Below are 14,880 nucleotides of genomic sequence, written 5' to 3'. Positions count from 1 at the left end.
TGGTGGCGCATGCCTGTAGTCCCAGTTACTAGGGAGGCGGAGGCAGTAGGATTGCTTGAACCCAGGAGTCTGAGGTTGCTGAGTTAGGTTGATGCCATGGCACTCTAGCCCGGGGAACAAAGCAAGACTGTCTCAAAAATAAAATAAAAAACAAACAAATAAAAAATCCCCAAACACTAAAAAATGGACCAAACAACACATGGCTGCAGGCTGGGTCCAGCAGGCTAGGCTGTTAATGACCTCTGATATAAAATTTAAACGAGCAAATTTAAAGTACATTATAAGCAGACTAATGGAATAATAGTATTCTAAGCTTTTTAGGGCCTTTAAGATCCAGTTTAAGCTTGTCAATTTACAGGTAAGGAAATTGAAGACTAGAGAGTTAAAAACAATAAATTTGGGACTTGAGAATTACTGCTATCCACTAGATTATTTAAGAATTTCTGTGTTAAATAACTTTATTATATTCAGTTCCTCTATGTACTTAAAAGAAACACAATAGTATTTCTACTTTTCAAAAATCCTAAAATTCCACCTTTGCCATTAAAATCAGCCTTTTAACCCAGTTTAGCAAACGTCTATTTTGTGAAAGTCAAGATAACCATGGAAGGGTAAACACTACAAAACCAGTAACAAGAAGGAAAAAAAAAAATTAAAACAAATTACCCATGTGTAGCAAATTGGGCACATTTTTCAATATTGCATCCAATTTCCACTTGAAGTCTTTATCATCTATATTTCCTTTGAAGGCCACAAAAATTGTAGAATCTTCCAAAGCACTATCGTTTTTTGTGTCATCATCTTCTAGTCCAGAGTCAAAATCCATCTCTGAGTCTTCCACTGTTGATGAACACAAGGAAGTATAGATGTCTTCTAAGTTTGGAAGGTCATCCAAAACCATGGTGAATATTATTCCAGAAGCATATGCCAAGTGGACGATGAGAAAACCTTTGAAAAGAGAAGATGAAAAGAATATTACTATGCATAATTATCCATTCAACAATGTGTAATCCATAATTCTGTGAAAACTGTAATTTATTTGCCAAGTAATAAGGAAGTACTATAAAAATTAAGAAATTACAGAGAAGATAAACTATTTTAATTAAGAAATTCAGTTGGCTGGGCATGGTGGCTCATGCCTATAATCCTAGCACTCTGGGAGGCCCAGGCGAGAGGATTGCTTGAGATCAGGAGTTTGAGACCAGCCTGAGCAAGGGCGAGACACCATCTCTACTAAAAAAAATAAAAAGAAATTAGCCAGACAACTAAAAATAGAAAAAGTTAGCCGGGCGCGGTGGCATCTGACTGTAGTCCCAGCTACTTGGGAGTCTGAGGCAAGAAGATCACTTGAGCCCAGGAGTTTGAGGTTGCTGTGAGCTAGGATGATGCCATGGCACTCTAGCCCAGGCAACAGAGTGAGACTCTTTGTCTCCAAAAAAAAAAAAAAAAAAAAAAAGAAAAAGAAAAAGAAACTGTGATTTGGGTGGTTAAGAAACAACAGCATTCAGAAAATCTCTTATAAATACCACCATTCTTATTTAATTGCCACCAGCATTTTACAAATTTTAATGAACTGTAGAGATAAATAAACAAAACTAATAAAGATTTTTAGGGCTTAAAACTGCTGCTCAGCAGGAAAAGTCTACTTGCTGAAACTGCCTAAAAAACTGTAGCTATTCAGCAGCTGTTCCAAAGTTGGAACAACTCCAAGAAAAGAATTTAAAATCTAAGAAGTATTTTCCAACAGAATCTTTAACTGGAAAGAAGGAGACTAAAAAACTCGGGCTTTGATAGTCTCCCTAAGATGTTGCTGGTTATACCATGAAGGCTGTGTATCCAGATCTGGAAAATCCTCTAATGGCAGCCACATCAAGTCAGCTAATCCAGATTCAGGAACTGTCAGTTTAACAATGATATGGACACTACACATGTGCTTAAAACAACAAGAAACTGAAAATCAGTCTATAAAAAATTGCTGGCTTCTCCCCCTACAAAATACTTTTTTAAAGAAACTTCTTCCAGATGATGTATTCATTGAAATAATGTCTTCTTAAAATCTAGCTCTTAATAAAGGATTTAGTATCAAAATAACTGACTAATCTTTGATTGAACTGAAGTTTAGTGAACTGCTCCCAGAGAGAGGAACATACTGTAGCTGACTACCGCAAGAGACTCATTTGCTCACTTACGGTCATCTGTCACAAGAGAGCATGTGCCGTCTTTCTGGGTTTGCTAAGATTAACCACCAGTTTTATCTTGCTCACTCACATAATAAATTTACAGATCATCTAATGATTTCACTTCTTGAGGCTCTTTTGATCTTTTGTTAAGAATCTAGGAGTAAATGTGATATCTAGGAGAATTTAAAAAGCAGACATATTATTCATTCTACCTTTTCAGTAGAAATCATTTCAGGGTAACCAAATAGCTCCAGTTGATGAAGGAGTCAACTGGAATCAATTACTTTTGTAGAAGAATGCCAACTTAAATGTAAAAAGAACAATATAATCAGAAAAATCACAATTTTGTAACCCCTAGTAAAAGAATTAGGCAAGGGTCATTAATAAGGATAAAACAGCTGGGCACAGTGGCTCACACCTGAAATCCCAGCACTTTGGGAGGCAGGAAGATCACTTAAGGCCAGGGGTTCACCTGGGGAACATAATAAGACTCTGTCTCTCCAAAAAAAATTTTAAAATTAGCTGTGTGTGGTGGTGCATACCTGTACTATTAGCTACTTGGGAGGCTGAGGTGGGAAGATCACTTGAGCCTAGAAGTTTGAGGTTTTAGTGAGCTATGACTGTGCCACTGTACTGCAGTGTGAGTGACAGAGCGAGACCCTGTTTTGGGGGAAAAAAAAAAAGATAAAACAGTATGTTAAAAACTGAAAGAAAAAAAAACTGAAAGAGAAATGGACATTCACATGATGCCAAAGTATCATCTCAAGAGATCTGCTGCTGGCAATGGGAAAACTAACTTGATAATGGGAAGACGGAAAGATGTGGCAGTCACCACCTGAATGAAATGATCAACCTTAGCATCACTAACAATCAGAAATTATGAGCAATACTAAGTGCACAGTATTGCCATGAAATATTCTTGCTAATAATGTTTATCCTTAATTTAACAAGTCTTTAACAGGAGACAGAGGAACAACTTAAATAACACTATGAGGAAATAATTAGACAAATCTAGAGTGTAGAATTTCCACTGGACAACTGGCTTGGTCTCACTGGTCGCGGGAAGAAAAAGGTGGGTAAGAATTGTTCTACATTATAAGAGATTTAAGAGACTTAATCAAATGCAGTATATTATCCTTTATTATATCTTGGTTTGTAAAAAATAGATATAGAACATATTTTAGGATAATGAGGGAATGACTGCTAATTTTTTTAGATGTGATAATAATAGTATTGTGGTTATATAATGTCCTTATTATTTCTTGAGAGATGTATACTCAAGTATTTAGGGGTAAAATGTCATGACTTCTGTAATTCATTTTAAAATAATTCAGGAAACAAAAACATTAAGCAAATATGGCAAAGTGTTAATGGCTTAATACAGGTGATGAGTATATAGGTGTTCATTATTCTATATTTTTATACTATAATTTATGTTTATTTTTCATAATAAAAATAATAAGAAAGAAAGAAAGAAAAACAGGCCAGGAATGGTGGCTCATGCCTGTAATCCTAGCACTCTGGGAGGCCGAGGTGGGCGGATCGTTTGAGCTCAGGAGTTCGAGACCAGCCTGAGCAAGAGCGAGACCCCATCTCTACTAAAAATAGAAAGAAATTATATAGACAGCTAAATATATATATAGAGAGAAAAAATTAGCCGGGCATGGTGGCGCATGCCTGTAGTCCCAGCTACTCGGGAGGCTGAGGCAGGAGGATTGCTTGAGCCCAGGAGTTTGAGGTTGCTGTGAGCTAGGCTGACGCCACGGCACTCACTCTAGCCTGGGCAACAGAGTAAGACTCTGTCTCGGGAAAAAAAAAAAAAAAACTAAATGTAAAAATAAGACTTAAGAATAACTCTAAATTACACAGACATTCATAGAAACATTATCCACAATAGCCAAAAGGTAGAAACCACCCAAATGTCCATAAACAGATGAATGGATAAACAAAGTGTGGTATATACATACATACTTGGAATATTACTCAAGCATAATAAGGAATGAAGTACTGATAGTGCTATAATGTAGATAAATCAAAAACATTATGCTAAATAACAGAAGGCAGACACATATTATATGATTCCATTTATATGAAATATCTAGAATAGGTAAATTGATAGGAGTCAGACTGCAGATTGGTGATTATGAGAGGCGAGGTCTGGGGGACAGAGGACAAGACTTCTTCATGAGTATGAGGTTTTATTTTAGAGTGATAGAAATGTCTGGAACTATTAAATACATAGATGTAGTGGTTGTACAACATTGTGAATATACTAAATGCCACTGAATTGTTCACCTTAAAATGCCTAATTTATGTCATGTGAATTTCAACTCTATAAATTAAAAAAAACCCAAAACTCTTATAAAACTCAGCACACTCCACTCAGAAAGCACCACATTTAATTTCTTCTCACAACACATTTTTAGAAAAATATTCTCCCTAGATAATTTTTCTTATGTCTTTTACTGCTTTAAAACATCAATTGAGGCCGGGCAAAGTGGGTCACGCCTGTAATCTTAGCACTCTGGGAGGCCAAGTTGGAAGGATCACTTGAGGTCAGGAGTTTGAGACCAGCCTCAGCAAAAGCAAGACCCCATCTCTACTAAAAATAGAAAAAATTAGCCGGGTGCCGAAAAATAGAAAAAAATTAGCGAGGCATGGTGGCGGGTATCTGTAGTCTCATCTACTTGGGAGGCTGAGGGAGGAGGATCGCTTGAGCCCAGGAGTTTGAAGTTGCTGTGAGCTAGGCTGATGCCATGGTACTCTAGGCTAGGCAACAGGCCGAGACTCTGTCACAAAAAAATAAAAAGTAAAAAACCATCAATTGAGCACCCAGCATGAGTTTCTCTAAGCAAGAAGCAGCAGTCAGTCTTTGTCAGTTAGATAACAATTTGCATAGAGTAGCTGCTTGATAGGATAAAAGGTGGCAATAGCTCCACTGTGCTTGCTTCCCTACACCTGTCTCTGGTTTTTAATAGCACTCCTTCTTACCTCCTAGGATCTGGGAGTGAAGGACTCAATGCACTGCTGAGTACCTTCTACCCTTGGTCCAAAGCTCTTAAGTCTCAGAATGACAGAAAAAAATTTTTTTCTAAATACAAAAACTACTTTTCAGTAATCTGTAAATGTCAGTGTCATTAAGGAAAAGAAGCAACAAACTCTTAGATTACATTTAATGTCAACAATGATGGCTTGCTAAAGTAGTTACTTCAGCAAAATGAGATAAAAATCTAAGGATGTTAGGGGATCAAGGCATAGATCTTATGTGAATACCCCAAGCCCCTTAATACTATACACGAAGGAAATTCTCAAAAAAAGGGCAGGGGGCAGGGAGATGATGCAATAAATGCTTTAATATTAACATTTTCTCATGTGGGCTCATGAAACATTTCTGAAGGGTCCCCTGTGTCAGCTTAAACCCACTATGACACAGCCCCCAGGGGGGACTATCAGGATCTATTATTAGAGTGCTATAAAAAAGCTATAGGGGAGAGAAATATAAATTTCAAGATAAAAACAATCTAATTTATGCTGGGCTTACCTCAAATCTAAACACAGCCTCAAATCATGAGTTGTGTTGAGTTTGCAACTTTCAATATATTTCTATTTTTAATCAAAAGTATATTTGCTTGAAGTGCAATCTCCTATTAGAGTTTTAATTAACATAGAAAAATAAGTATCGTTTACTGGTCTTTCACTGTCTTCCACAGTGAAATATAAGATCATCATTTATGAAAAAGATGAGAAACCACATAACAAAACAGTTTATAGTAGAAACGCCATTTCAAAACAGAAGAATGGCATTTGCATTTTATTCAAAGTCTCTAGGAAGAATAAACACATTCTAGATAGCTTCTCCAGAAAGAGAGACAGTATCAGAAACACCAAAAGTATCAAAATTAAGTTAGGTCCTCTCTACTCTCTCACATAGGATTTCACTTACCAAAATGTCTCTTAATTTTTATCATTTATCCAAGTCATCTTCTAAGTCCAAACAAGCTGACATTTTTAGGGCTTGGATTTCAAGGTAGCAGCCAAATGAAAATTCTAAAAAGAAAGAGAGGGAGAAAGAAAAAGTCATAGTATAATATTAATATTATGTAGAAATTACAGACGTATGGTATCTTCGCAATAGAAGTCAATGCAGTTATCACAAGTTACAAACTCAATGTTGGCATCTTTAGAGAATGTTAAAATAGGGTTTTCATTAAGTCTATAAATATCTTTTTCTAAGATCTTAAACCACTCATCAGCAAGCATTCAAAGCGCATGCAAACAAAACTTAGAGACTTATATTTAAGAATCACGACACTGGGACTCTAAGATTTAGAGCCCTCCCTATATTTTCATTCCTAAATCTGTCAAGTTAAAACGAATTAACATCATGCCCCACAGTTTGTAAATACCTGGAGGCAAAACCAAAATATTTTGCACATACATTAAACACACATTAAATATAAAACTCACTTCTTTTAACAGAATTTGTATTCTTATCAAAAAGTGCCTAACTGGATCTAAACAAGTCTTTTTTTTTTTTTTTTTTTTGAGACAGAGTCTCACTTTGTTGCGCGGGCTAGAGTGAGTGCCATGGCGTCAGCCTAGCTCACAGCAACCTCAAACTCCTGGGCTCAAGCGATCCTACTGCCTCAGCCTCCCGAGTAGCTAGGACTACAGGCATGCGCCACCATGCCCGGCTAATTTTTTCTATATATATATTTTAGTTGTCCATATAATTTCTTTCTATTTTTAGTAGAGACGGGGTCTCACTCTTGCTCAGGCTGGTCTCCAACTCCTGACCTCGAGCGATCCACCCGCCTTGGCCTCCCAGAGTCCTAGGATTACAGGCGTGAGCCACCGCGCCCGGCCCTAAACAAGTCTTTAAACCTAATTTCTCCTTTATAGGAAATTCAAGAGATAGAGCAACAAGAAAAATTACACAAAAACATAACCTAACAGATCTAGAGAATATGGGCCTTGATACAATAAAACTTGTCTCGTCTCTTCAAAAAGCCAAGATCTTGAAAATTGAATGTAAACTGAGTAACAGAAGATACTAGGGCATTACTTTTAATTTCCTTGGGTATGGTAATGTTATTTGTAATTAGGTAGAGAATGCCCTTATTCTTAGGAGATGCATGCTGACACATTTAGGGATAAAGTGTCATAATGTCTGCAATTTATTTTCAAATTATTCAGCAAAGATCAGCAAAGACAGAGAATGCAAATGAGGCAGAATGTTAACAATTGTTTAAACTAGATGGTGTTCATTGTATTATTGTTTCAGCTTTTCTGTATGTTTAAAATATTTCATATTAAAAAATTGGGAGAAAGGGTATAAATAAGGGATCAAGACTTTCACTACTTAGCTTTATGTTTTGATTTTTGAACCATGTGAATGTATTATCTACTGAAAACAAAAGCTAGCTATCTACCACACTCTTAAACCTTTAGTAGCAATATTTCTACTCTTAACCCATCTCAGACACATAAAAACATCTTCTGCTTTCTATCTCCTTGTTTGGTGGTGGTGAAAGGGGAGGACAGTCCTCTGGCCACATCTCACCTATGAGTCATTTGACAGAAGGATAAGAACCTGGACCACATCATTATCAGGTGCTGAGCCACAGCCACCTCCAACTCTATATTTCCTTAGGTCAGTCTCCCATACTTGTCCCACTCACCCCGCTACCACCCCACAGTTGGCTCTCTCAACAATGTTCCTATCAGTGTCCTGGCCCCCACCCCCTTGGCTTTGCTCACCTATTTTTTTTTTTTTTTTTTTTGAGATAGAGTGTCACTCTGTTGCCCGGGCTAGAGTGCCATGGCGTCAGCCTAGCTCACAGCAACCTCAAACTCCTGGGCTCAAGCGATCCTCCTGCCTCAGCCTCCCGAGTAGCTGGGACTACAGGCATGTGCCACCATGCCCAGCTAATTTTTCTATATATATTTTTAGTTGTCCATATAATTTCTTTCTATTTTTAGTAGAGATGGGGTCTCACTCTCACTCAGGCTGGTCTCAAACTCCTGAGCTCAAATAATCTGCCCGCCTCGGCCTCCCAGAGTGCTAGGATTACAGGTGTGAGCCACCGCGCCCGGCCCTGCTCACCAATTCTTCACACACAAAGTCAACCAGCTGCCACTCCCCCATCTACCACACTGGCTCACAAACTTGAAGTTTTAGAGCTAGAAGGGAATTTACAAAATAAATAGTCTTAACTCCCCCACTCTTTCATAGAAGGAAAACTGGAACCTAGACTGGTTTTGTGGCTTGACTCAAGTTATAGACTGTGGCACGATCAGGACTAGATCCCGGTCGCCCAATCTCAAGTTCAGCGCTTTTCCCCCTATATGTCAAACTTACTTCTCACCAGGGTGAGTCTATCCACTCATACATAGCATACTATTAGTGGAAATATCAGAACCAAGCAGTCCAGTCTATCAGACCAATACCCACTAATTAGAACTACCCTAACTACTCCAAAATCACTTAAGTCAGAATACCTGAGATCAACTGAGCATGTGCTTTGAAAGAAAGTCAGTGGCTCTCAACCTGAGCTACACATTACAATTATTCGGAAAGATTTAAAAAATAATAATGCCTGAGTCCCACCAGGTCTGCACTGAAGCTTGAGTTTTGGGCATTTAAATACTACCCAGGTGATTATAATATGCAGCCAAAGTTAGAACCACATTATTTATTTTTCCTTTAGATGAGGTAACTAAGTCAGGTGGGGAATAGAGCTAAAGCATTTGCCCCAAGAAAAGTGCTGAAGGAAGAACAAAAGCTTTTTCTTTTCTTTTGCTTATTATACATTTTGGTTGCTTCTTTAAAAAATTTTTGTTTTTAACATAACTAATATAAGACCATACTGCTTGTGAGAAAATTAAACAAAACATAACTATATAGAATCAAAAAGTGAACTATATCACCCTGAGTTCCATCTTGTTTTTTCCTACGTCTGTGACACTGGAGTCTCTTAAACCTTTCTTGGCTTTCACACTGTCATTTAGAAAATGAGGGAGCTGTAACATATTTTCAGGATCTAAGGATGCTACGGCTATTTTAAACCTTGACTGTTTGACTTCAGTGTTATCATATTTCCCTGAAAAACTGGAAATCATTTGGTGTAAGATCTTTAATGCCTTCTTCCATTAGTGGCAGTTTTTCACACTCTTCTCTCATCTTCCTCCTTTCAAAAAATCAACTCTGTTAAGTTTTTCATTGATATATTTAAGAAAACACTATTATACTTAAGAAAACACTGGGAATCAAAGTTACAACAGCATTAGAAACTAGGACTGCTGCTCAAAGAACTGCTCCAAAGATGACTTTTCTGACAAAAAAACAGTAATGGGGCTTGAGACACAACAATAGAGCCAGGCAGGCAAGCAACAGGTTCTTAAGCCCCAACATGGGGCTCTCTACCTCCTCCAAAATAGCTTTCTCCTGGTGACAGCAGTGGTGGTCTGGGGAGCACCACACTACTGTGAAGAGGCCCACTTACAAAGTGGTCCAAGCTATTACATGCCCAGAACCCTTCCCCTCTACTTCAGATTCTATGACATACAAAGTAGTATATATATATTCCGGGATTTGAAGACAGATGGAGGAAGGGCTGAGAGGGCAAAAGCCCTGGGAGCACTACAGTCTGGGGACCACAGTTAGTTGTAGCTTAGGCTTTAAATTATCAAAAACCACATTCCCTTTTACAAAGTCCAGTTACCAGGCCATGGGAAGGGACTTCCTCCCTTTCATTCAGCAGGAGGCACATAAATGACTGCTAACAATAGAAAGTATTCTGAAGCTATATAGTATACATCAATTACTCCTTTACCTTAACATTTGAAAAAATTCATACAGGTACAAGGTAGCCTGTGAGGAGAACCTATCTATCCACCCTGTTAATTTGGCAAATGCTAGACTTGCATACCCCTCTACTTATTCAAGGAAGAATAAATGGAGGGATGGACTGAAAAATATTCTGCAACATAAAAAAAGAGAAACTCTGCACTTACAATTCAGGAAATGAATATATATAAATAGAAGGAGCAACAGGTTAAATTTTAGAAATCAACTACATTACTCCCAACAAATTTGAGAAAACACTGAAATGAGAGATCAAAGTCCACAGGTGGAAATGAAAAGGGCTAGTTATGATGCAGGTGTAAATAAAAGAGAAGGGGAAAAGAAAAGGAAAAATCATAAGAAAAGCAAATATGTCAAAGCAGAATCCAAATCTTTATTAGAAGGAGAGGGGAATATTTAATTAGAAATGTGGGGATGACAAATTTAAGAAACTCTTCCAGAATGGAGGGGGAAAGGACAAAGTAATGAAAACTGTAAGAGAGGATTGATAAGAAGAGAGAAATAATCTTCAAGTAATTGTTGAAACAAAAGGACAGAAACAATAATCAAAGTTTTTAAAAAACAGAAATGGAAATTTTCCTCAGTCAAAAAATGTTCTTTGTCTCTAGTTCAAAGACCTCACAAAATATCAGGCAAAATTACTGAAAAGATAATGACAACTAGATTTGTTCTGGTGAAACTTTTAGATTTCAAGGATAAAGAAAATGTCCTACAACCTCCCAGGAAGGAAAAAAACAGGTCATCCACAACAGGAACAAAAATCAGGCTGGCCTCAGATTTCTGTTTTGCAAGACCAGAAGACAATGGCAAAAAAATAAATAATTAGGAAGGGAAAATAATGTGACCTAATAATTCTGCCCTCTTCCACAGCCAAGTTGTCGTTCAGTTTTAAATCAACATAAAGACACTTTCTGATGAAAATGTACCAATCAAGTACTTTTCACGAAAATAGTATTTAAATAATTAACCAAAAATAAAGCCGGTGAGAATGAGGAGATGAAACCAGTTAAACATAGTCTAAATAACTGTTAAAAATATAACACCAAATACTATTTTTAAAAAAGTTATTGAAAAGGAAGATCTATTTAAGATACAAAATAAAGATGAACTATTATTAATCAACATCATCTTCATCTGAGTACTATGAACAGTTTTGCTAATAGCTCTGTCATTCATTTAATGCATTAAATCCCCTTATCAAAGGATAAAGAGTTTTAGACTAGGACAAGAAGCAAAATCCACCTATAAAACATCCTTAAAAAAAAGGACACTAAAAAGTTAAAAGGCTAGACCATGTTAATATTTGGTAAATGCAAAAGGAAAGCAAGAGTGGCATGCTAGACTAAGTGGAATCCAAGCCAAAAAACATCAAAAAGGACAAGAGAATAATTTTATATTGATAAAAATACATTTGTAAAAAGATGCAATATTCATGAGCTTCGCATAACAAAATTTAAAAAGCAAAATATAAAGAGTAAAAACCTAATGCAAAGAAATTAACAAATATAACTACAGTGAGGGATTTTAAAATATTGTTATCAGACTCTGACAACTCAAGCAAAAAAACACACACGGAGATAGAGAATGTTAACATAATTAACAGATATATGAACTTTGTACCCTACAGAAAATACACTTTATTTTCAAATATCTATGAAATAATTTCAAAAGCTGATCGTATATTACAACACACACACACACAAACCCCACACAGGTCACACTGTCTAACTATAATACAATAAAACTAGAAACTAATAAATATTGAAAGCTTTAAAGTAAAAAGTATAAGCACTTGGAAATTTTAAAAGCTATACTGCCTAACTATTGGGCCCAAGGGAAAACCCATATTATATAAACTATTCAAGAATTTTTTTTTTAGATAGAGTCTTGCTCTGACACCCTGGGTAGAGTGCAGTGGCATCATCACAGCTCACTGCAACCTTGAACTCGTGGGCTCAAGCGATTCTCTTGCCTCAGCCACCCCAGTAGCTGGGAAGACAAGCACGCTCCACCATGCCCAGCTAATGTTTCTACTTTTAGTAGAGACAGGGTCTCGCCCTTGTTCAGGCTGGTCTTTAATTCCAGAGCTCAAGCGATCCTCCCGCTTTGGACTCCCAGAGTGCTAGGATTACAGCCATTGTACCAGGCCTCAAGAGTTATTTTAAAGTAAAGAAAAACTTTAAGATGAAAAGATAGGCCGGGCGCAGTGGCTCGCATCTGTAATCCTAGCACTCTGGGAGGCTGAGGTGGGCGGATCGTTCGAGTTCAGGAATTCGAGATCAGGCTGAGCAAGAGCGAGACCCCGTCTCTACTAAAAATAGAAAGAAATTATATGGACAGCTTAAAAATATATATATATATGTTATATATATATATAGAAAACATTAGCCAGGCATGGTGGTGCATGCCTGTAGTCCCAGCTACTCGGGAGGCTGAGGCAGGAGGATCGCTTGAGCCCAGGAGTTTGAGGTTGCTATGAGCTGGGCTGATGCCACGGCACTCTAGCCCGGGCAACAGAATGAGACTCTGTCTCAAAATAAATAAATAAATAAATAATAACAAAAAAATATAATAAAAAGAAAAGATAGCAAATTGGTGAAATAAACTAGGCCACGCCTATATCATGAGATATTATAGTCATTAAAATGTTATAAAAGAATATTTAAAACTGCTGTAGGATTCAACCAACCAACATTAAAGACATTTTGGGATAAATGGGGGAAATTTTAATATGAATTAAATTTTAGATAATATTAAAACTTATAATTTCCCTAAGTGTGACAATGGTATTGTGATTATGTAAGAAAATGTCCTTAGTTTTTAGAGATGGAAACTGAAATAGAGGTGAAATGACATGATGTCTGTGATTAGCTCCAAAATATTTCAGTAAAAGCAAAAAAACCATGTGTCTGGGTGTGGTGGCTCACCCCTGTAATCCTGGCACTTTGGGAGGCCAAGGTGGGAGGGTCACTTGAGGCCAGGAGTTGGAGACCAGCCTGAGCAAGAGCGAGACCCTGTCTCTACAAAAAATACAGCAAAATTAGCCAGCCGTGGTGGCGCATGCCTGTAGTCCAGCTACTCGGGAGGCTGAGGCAGTAGGATCGCTTTAGCCCAGGAGTTTGAGCTTGCAGTGAACTATGATGACATCATTACACTCTAGCCCAGGCAACAGAGACCCTGTCTCAAAAAACCAACCAACCACAAAACATTAAGCCAATGTGGCAATGTATTAATTTTTGTTAAATCTAGGTAGCAAATATATAGATTTTATAGCATTCACTCAATTTTTATACTTAAAAAATTCATAATAAAAGAATGTTGGCCAGGTGCGGTGGCTCACACCTGTAATCCTAGCACTCTGGGAGGCCGAGGCAGGTGGATTGTTTGAGCTCAGGAGTTCGAGACCAGCCTGAGCAAGAGCGAGACCCCCGTCTCTACTAAAAATAGAAAGAAATTATCTGGCCAACTAAAATATATAGCAAAAATTAGCTGGGCATGGTGGCGCATGCCTGTAGTCCCAGCTACTTGGGAGGCTGAGGCAGTAGGGGATCACTTGAGCCCAGGAGTTTGAGGTTGCTGTGAGCTAGGCTGATGCCACGGCACTCACTCTAGCCCAGGCAACAAAGCAAGACTCTGCCTCAAAAAAAAAAAAAAAAAAGAAAGAATGTTATATGATTTTCTCAATATAACAAACGGGGGGAAGCAAATTAAAAACCATTATAATTACACCATATGCCTTTTTTTGAGAAGAAAAAAGGCTTTGGAAAAGCTGGAAAAATATTTCATCAAAATGTTCACACTGTTATATCTGGGTAGTGAGACTGGGTGACTTTGTTCTTAGTTTTTAGTTATGTCTTTATCAATATAATTTACATACTATACAATCTGTCCATTCAAAGTATATAAATTCAAAAGGTTTTTGGTATATTCAGTTTTGCAAACATCATCACAATCAGTTTTAGAACATTTTATCACCCCAAAAAAAAACTCAGTGTCTTTTAGTAATCACTTCTCATGTGCCTCCAAACCCCCCTTCGCAGCCCTAGGCAACCATTAATCTACTTTTGTCACTATAGATTCATCTATTCCACATATTTCATATAAATAGATTATACAATACATGGTCATTTGTGACTGGCTTCTTACACTTAGCATGTTTTCAAGGTCCATCCATGTTGTACCACATAATAGTACTTCATTCTTTTTATTGCCGAATAATATCCCTTTGTATAGAAATGCCACATTTACTTATCCATTCATTAGTTGATGGACATTTGGGTTGTTTCCACTCTTTGCTATTATGAAATATGCTATGAACATTTGTATATAAGTTTTGTGTGGATGTATGTTTTCATTTCTCTTGGGTATATGTATATACAAGTTGAGCATCCCTAATTCCCAAATCTGAAACCCAAAATGATCCAAAATCTGAAACTTGTTGAATACCAACATGACACTCAAAGGAAACGCTCAGTGGAGCATTTTGGATTTTTGGATTAGGGATGCTCGACCGGTAAGTGTAATACAAACATTCTACAATGCAAAAAAATCCAAAATCTGAAACACTTCTGGTCCCAAACATTTTGGATAAGGGATACTCAATCTGCATATATATATACACCTAGGAGTGAAATTGCTGGGTCATTGTTATCTCTATGTTTAACCTTTTAAGAAACTGCCAGACTGTTTCCAAAGCAGCTACACCATTTTACATTCGTACCAACTGTATACAACGGTCCCAATTTCTCCATATCCTCACCAACACTTGTTATTATCTGATTATAGCCATCCTAGTGGGTGTGAATAGTATCTATAACACTGTGGTTTTGATTT

The 14,880-nt window shown here is 37.3% G+C and overlaps 1 protein-coding gene across 6 annotated transcripts in view; it reads right to left on the bottom strand.

Moving 5' to 3' along the window:
- The window catches only part of NCOA6 (nuclear receptor coactivator 6), a 98,334-nt gene that overhangs the window by 59,645 nt on the left and 23,809 nt on the right, over positions 1-14,880 (bottom strand). For 5 of the 6 annotated variants that reach the window (XM_069495405.1, XM_069495407.1, XM_069495408.1 and 2 more), the window contains 2 exons: positions 6,124-6,227; positions 667-948 (listed from right to left, as the gene is read on the bottom strand). In XM_069495405.1, coding sequence (XP_069351506.1) covers positions 667-948; positions 6,124-6,148 — 307 coding nt within the window. In that variant the 5' untranslated portion in view covers positions 6,149-6,227. Of the gene's footprint in view, positions 1-666; positions 949-6,119; positions 6,228-14,880 lie in introns of all 6 variants that reach the window. The other variant, XM_069495411.1, reaches the window with a different exon arrangement.

The sequence above is a fragment of the Eulemur rufifrons genome, chromosome 20, assembly GCF_041146395.1.
Source record: "Eulemur rufifrons isolate Redbay chromosome 20, OSU_ERuf_1, whole genome shotgun sequence".
NCBI lineage: Eukaryota > Metazoa > Chordata > Mammalia > Primates > Lemuridae > Eulemur > Eulemur rufifrons.
Note: the sequence above shows the minus strand (reverse complement) of the source record. Positions and strands in the feature narration are given on the sequence as shown.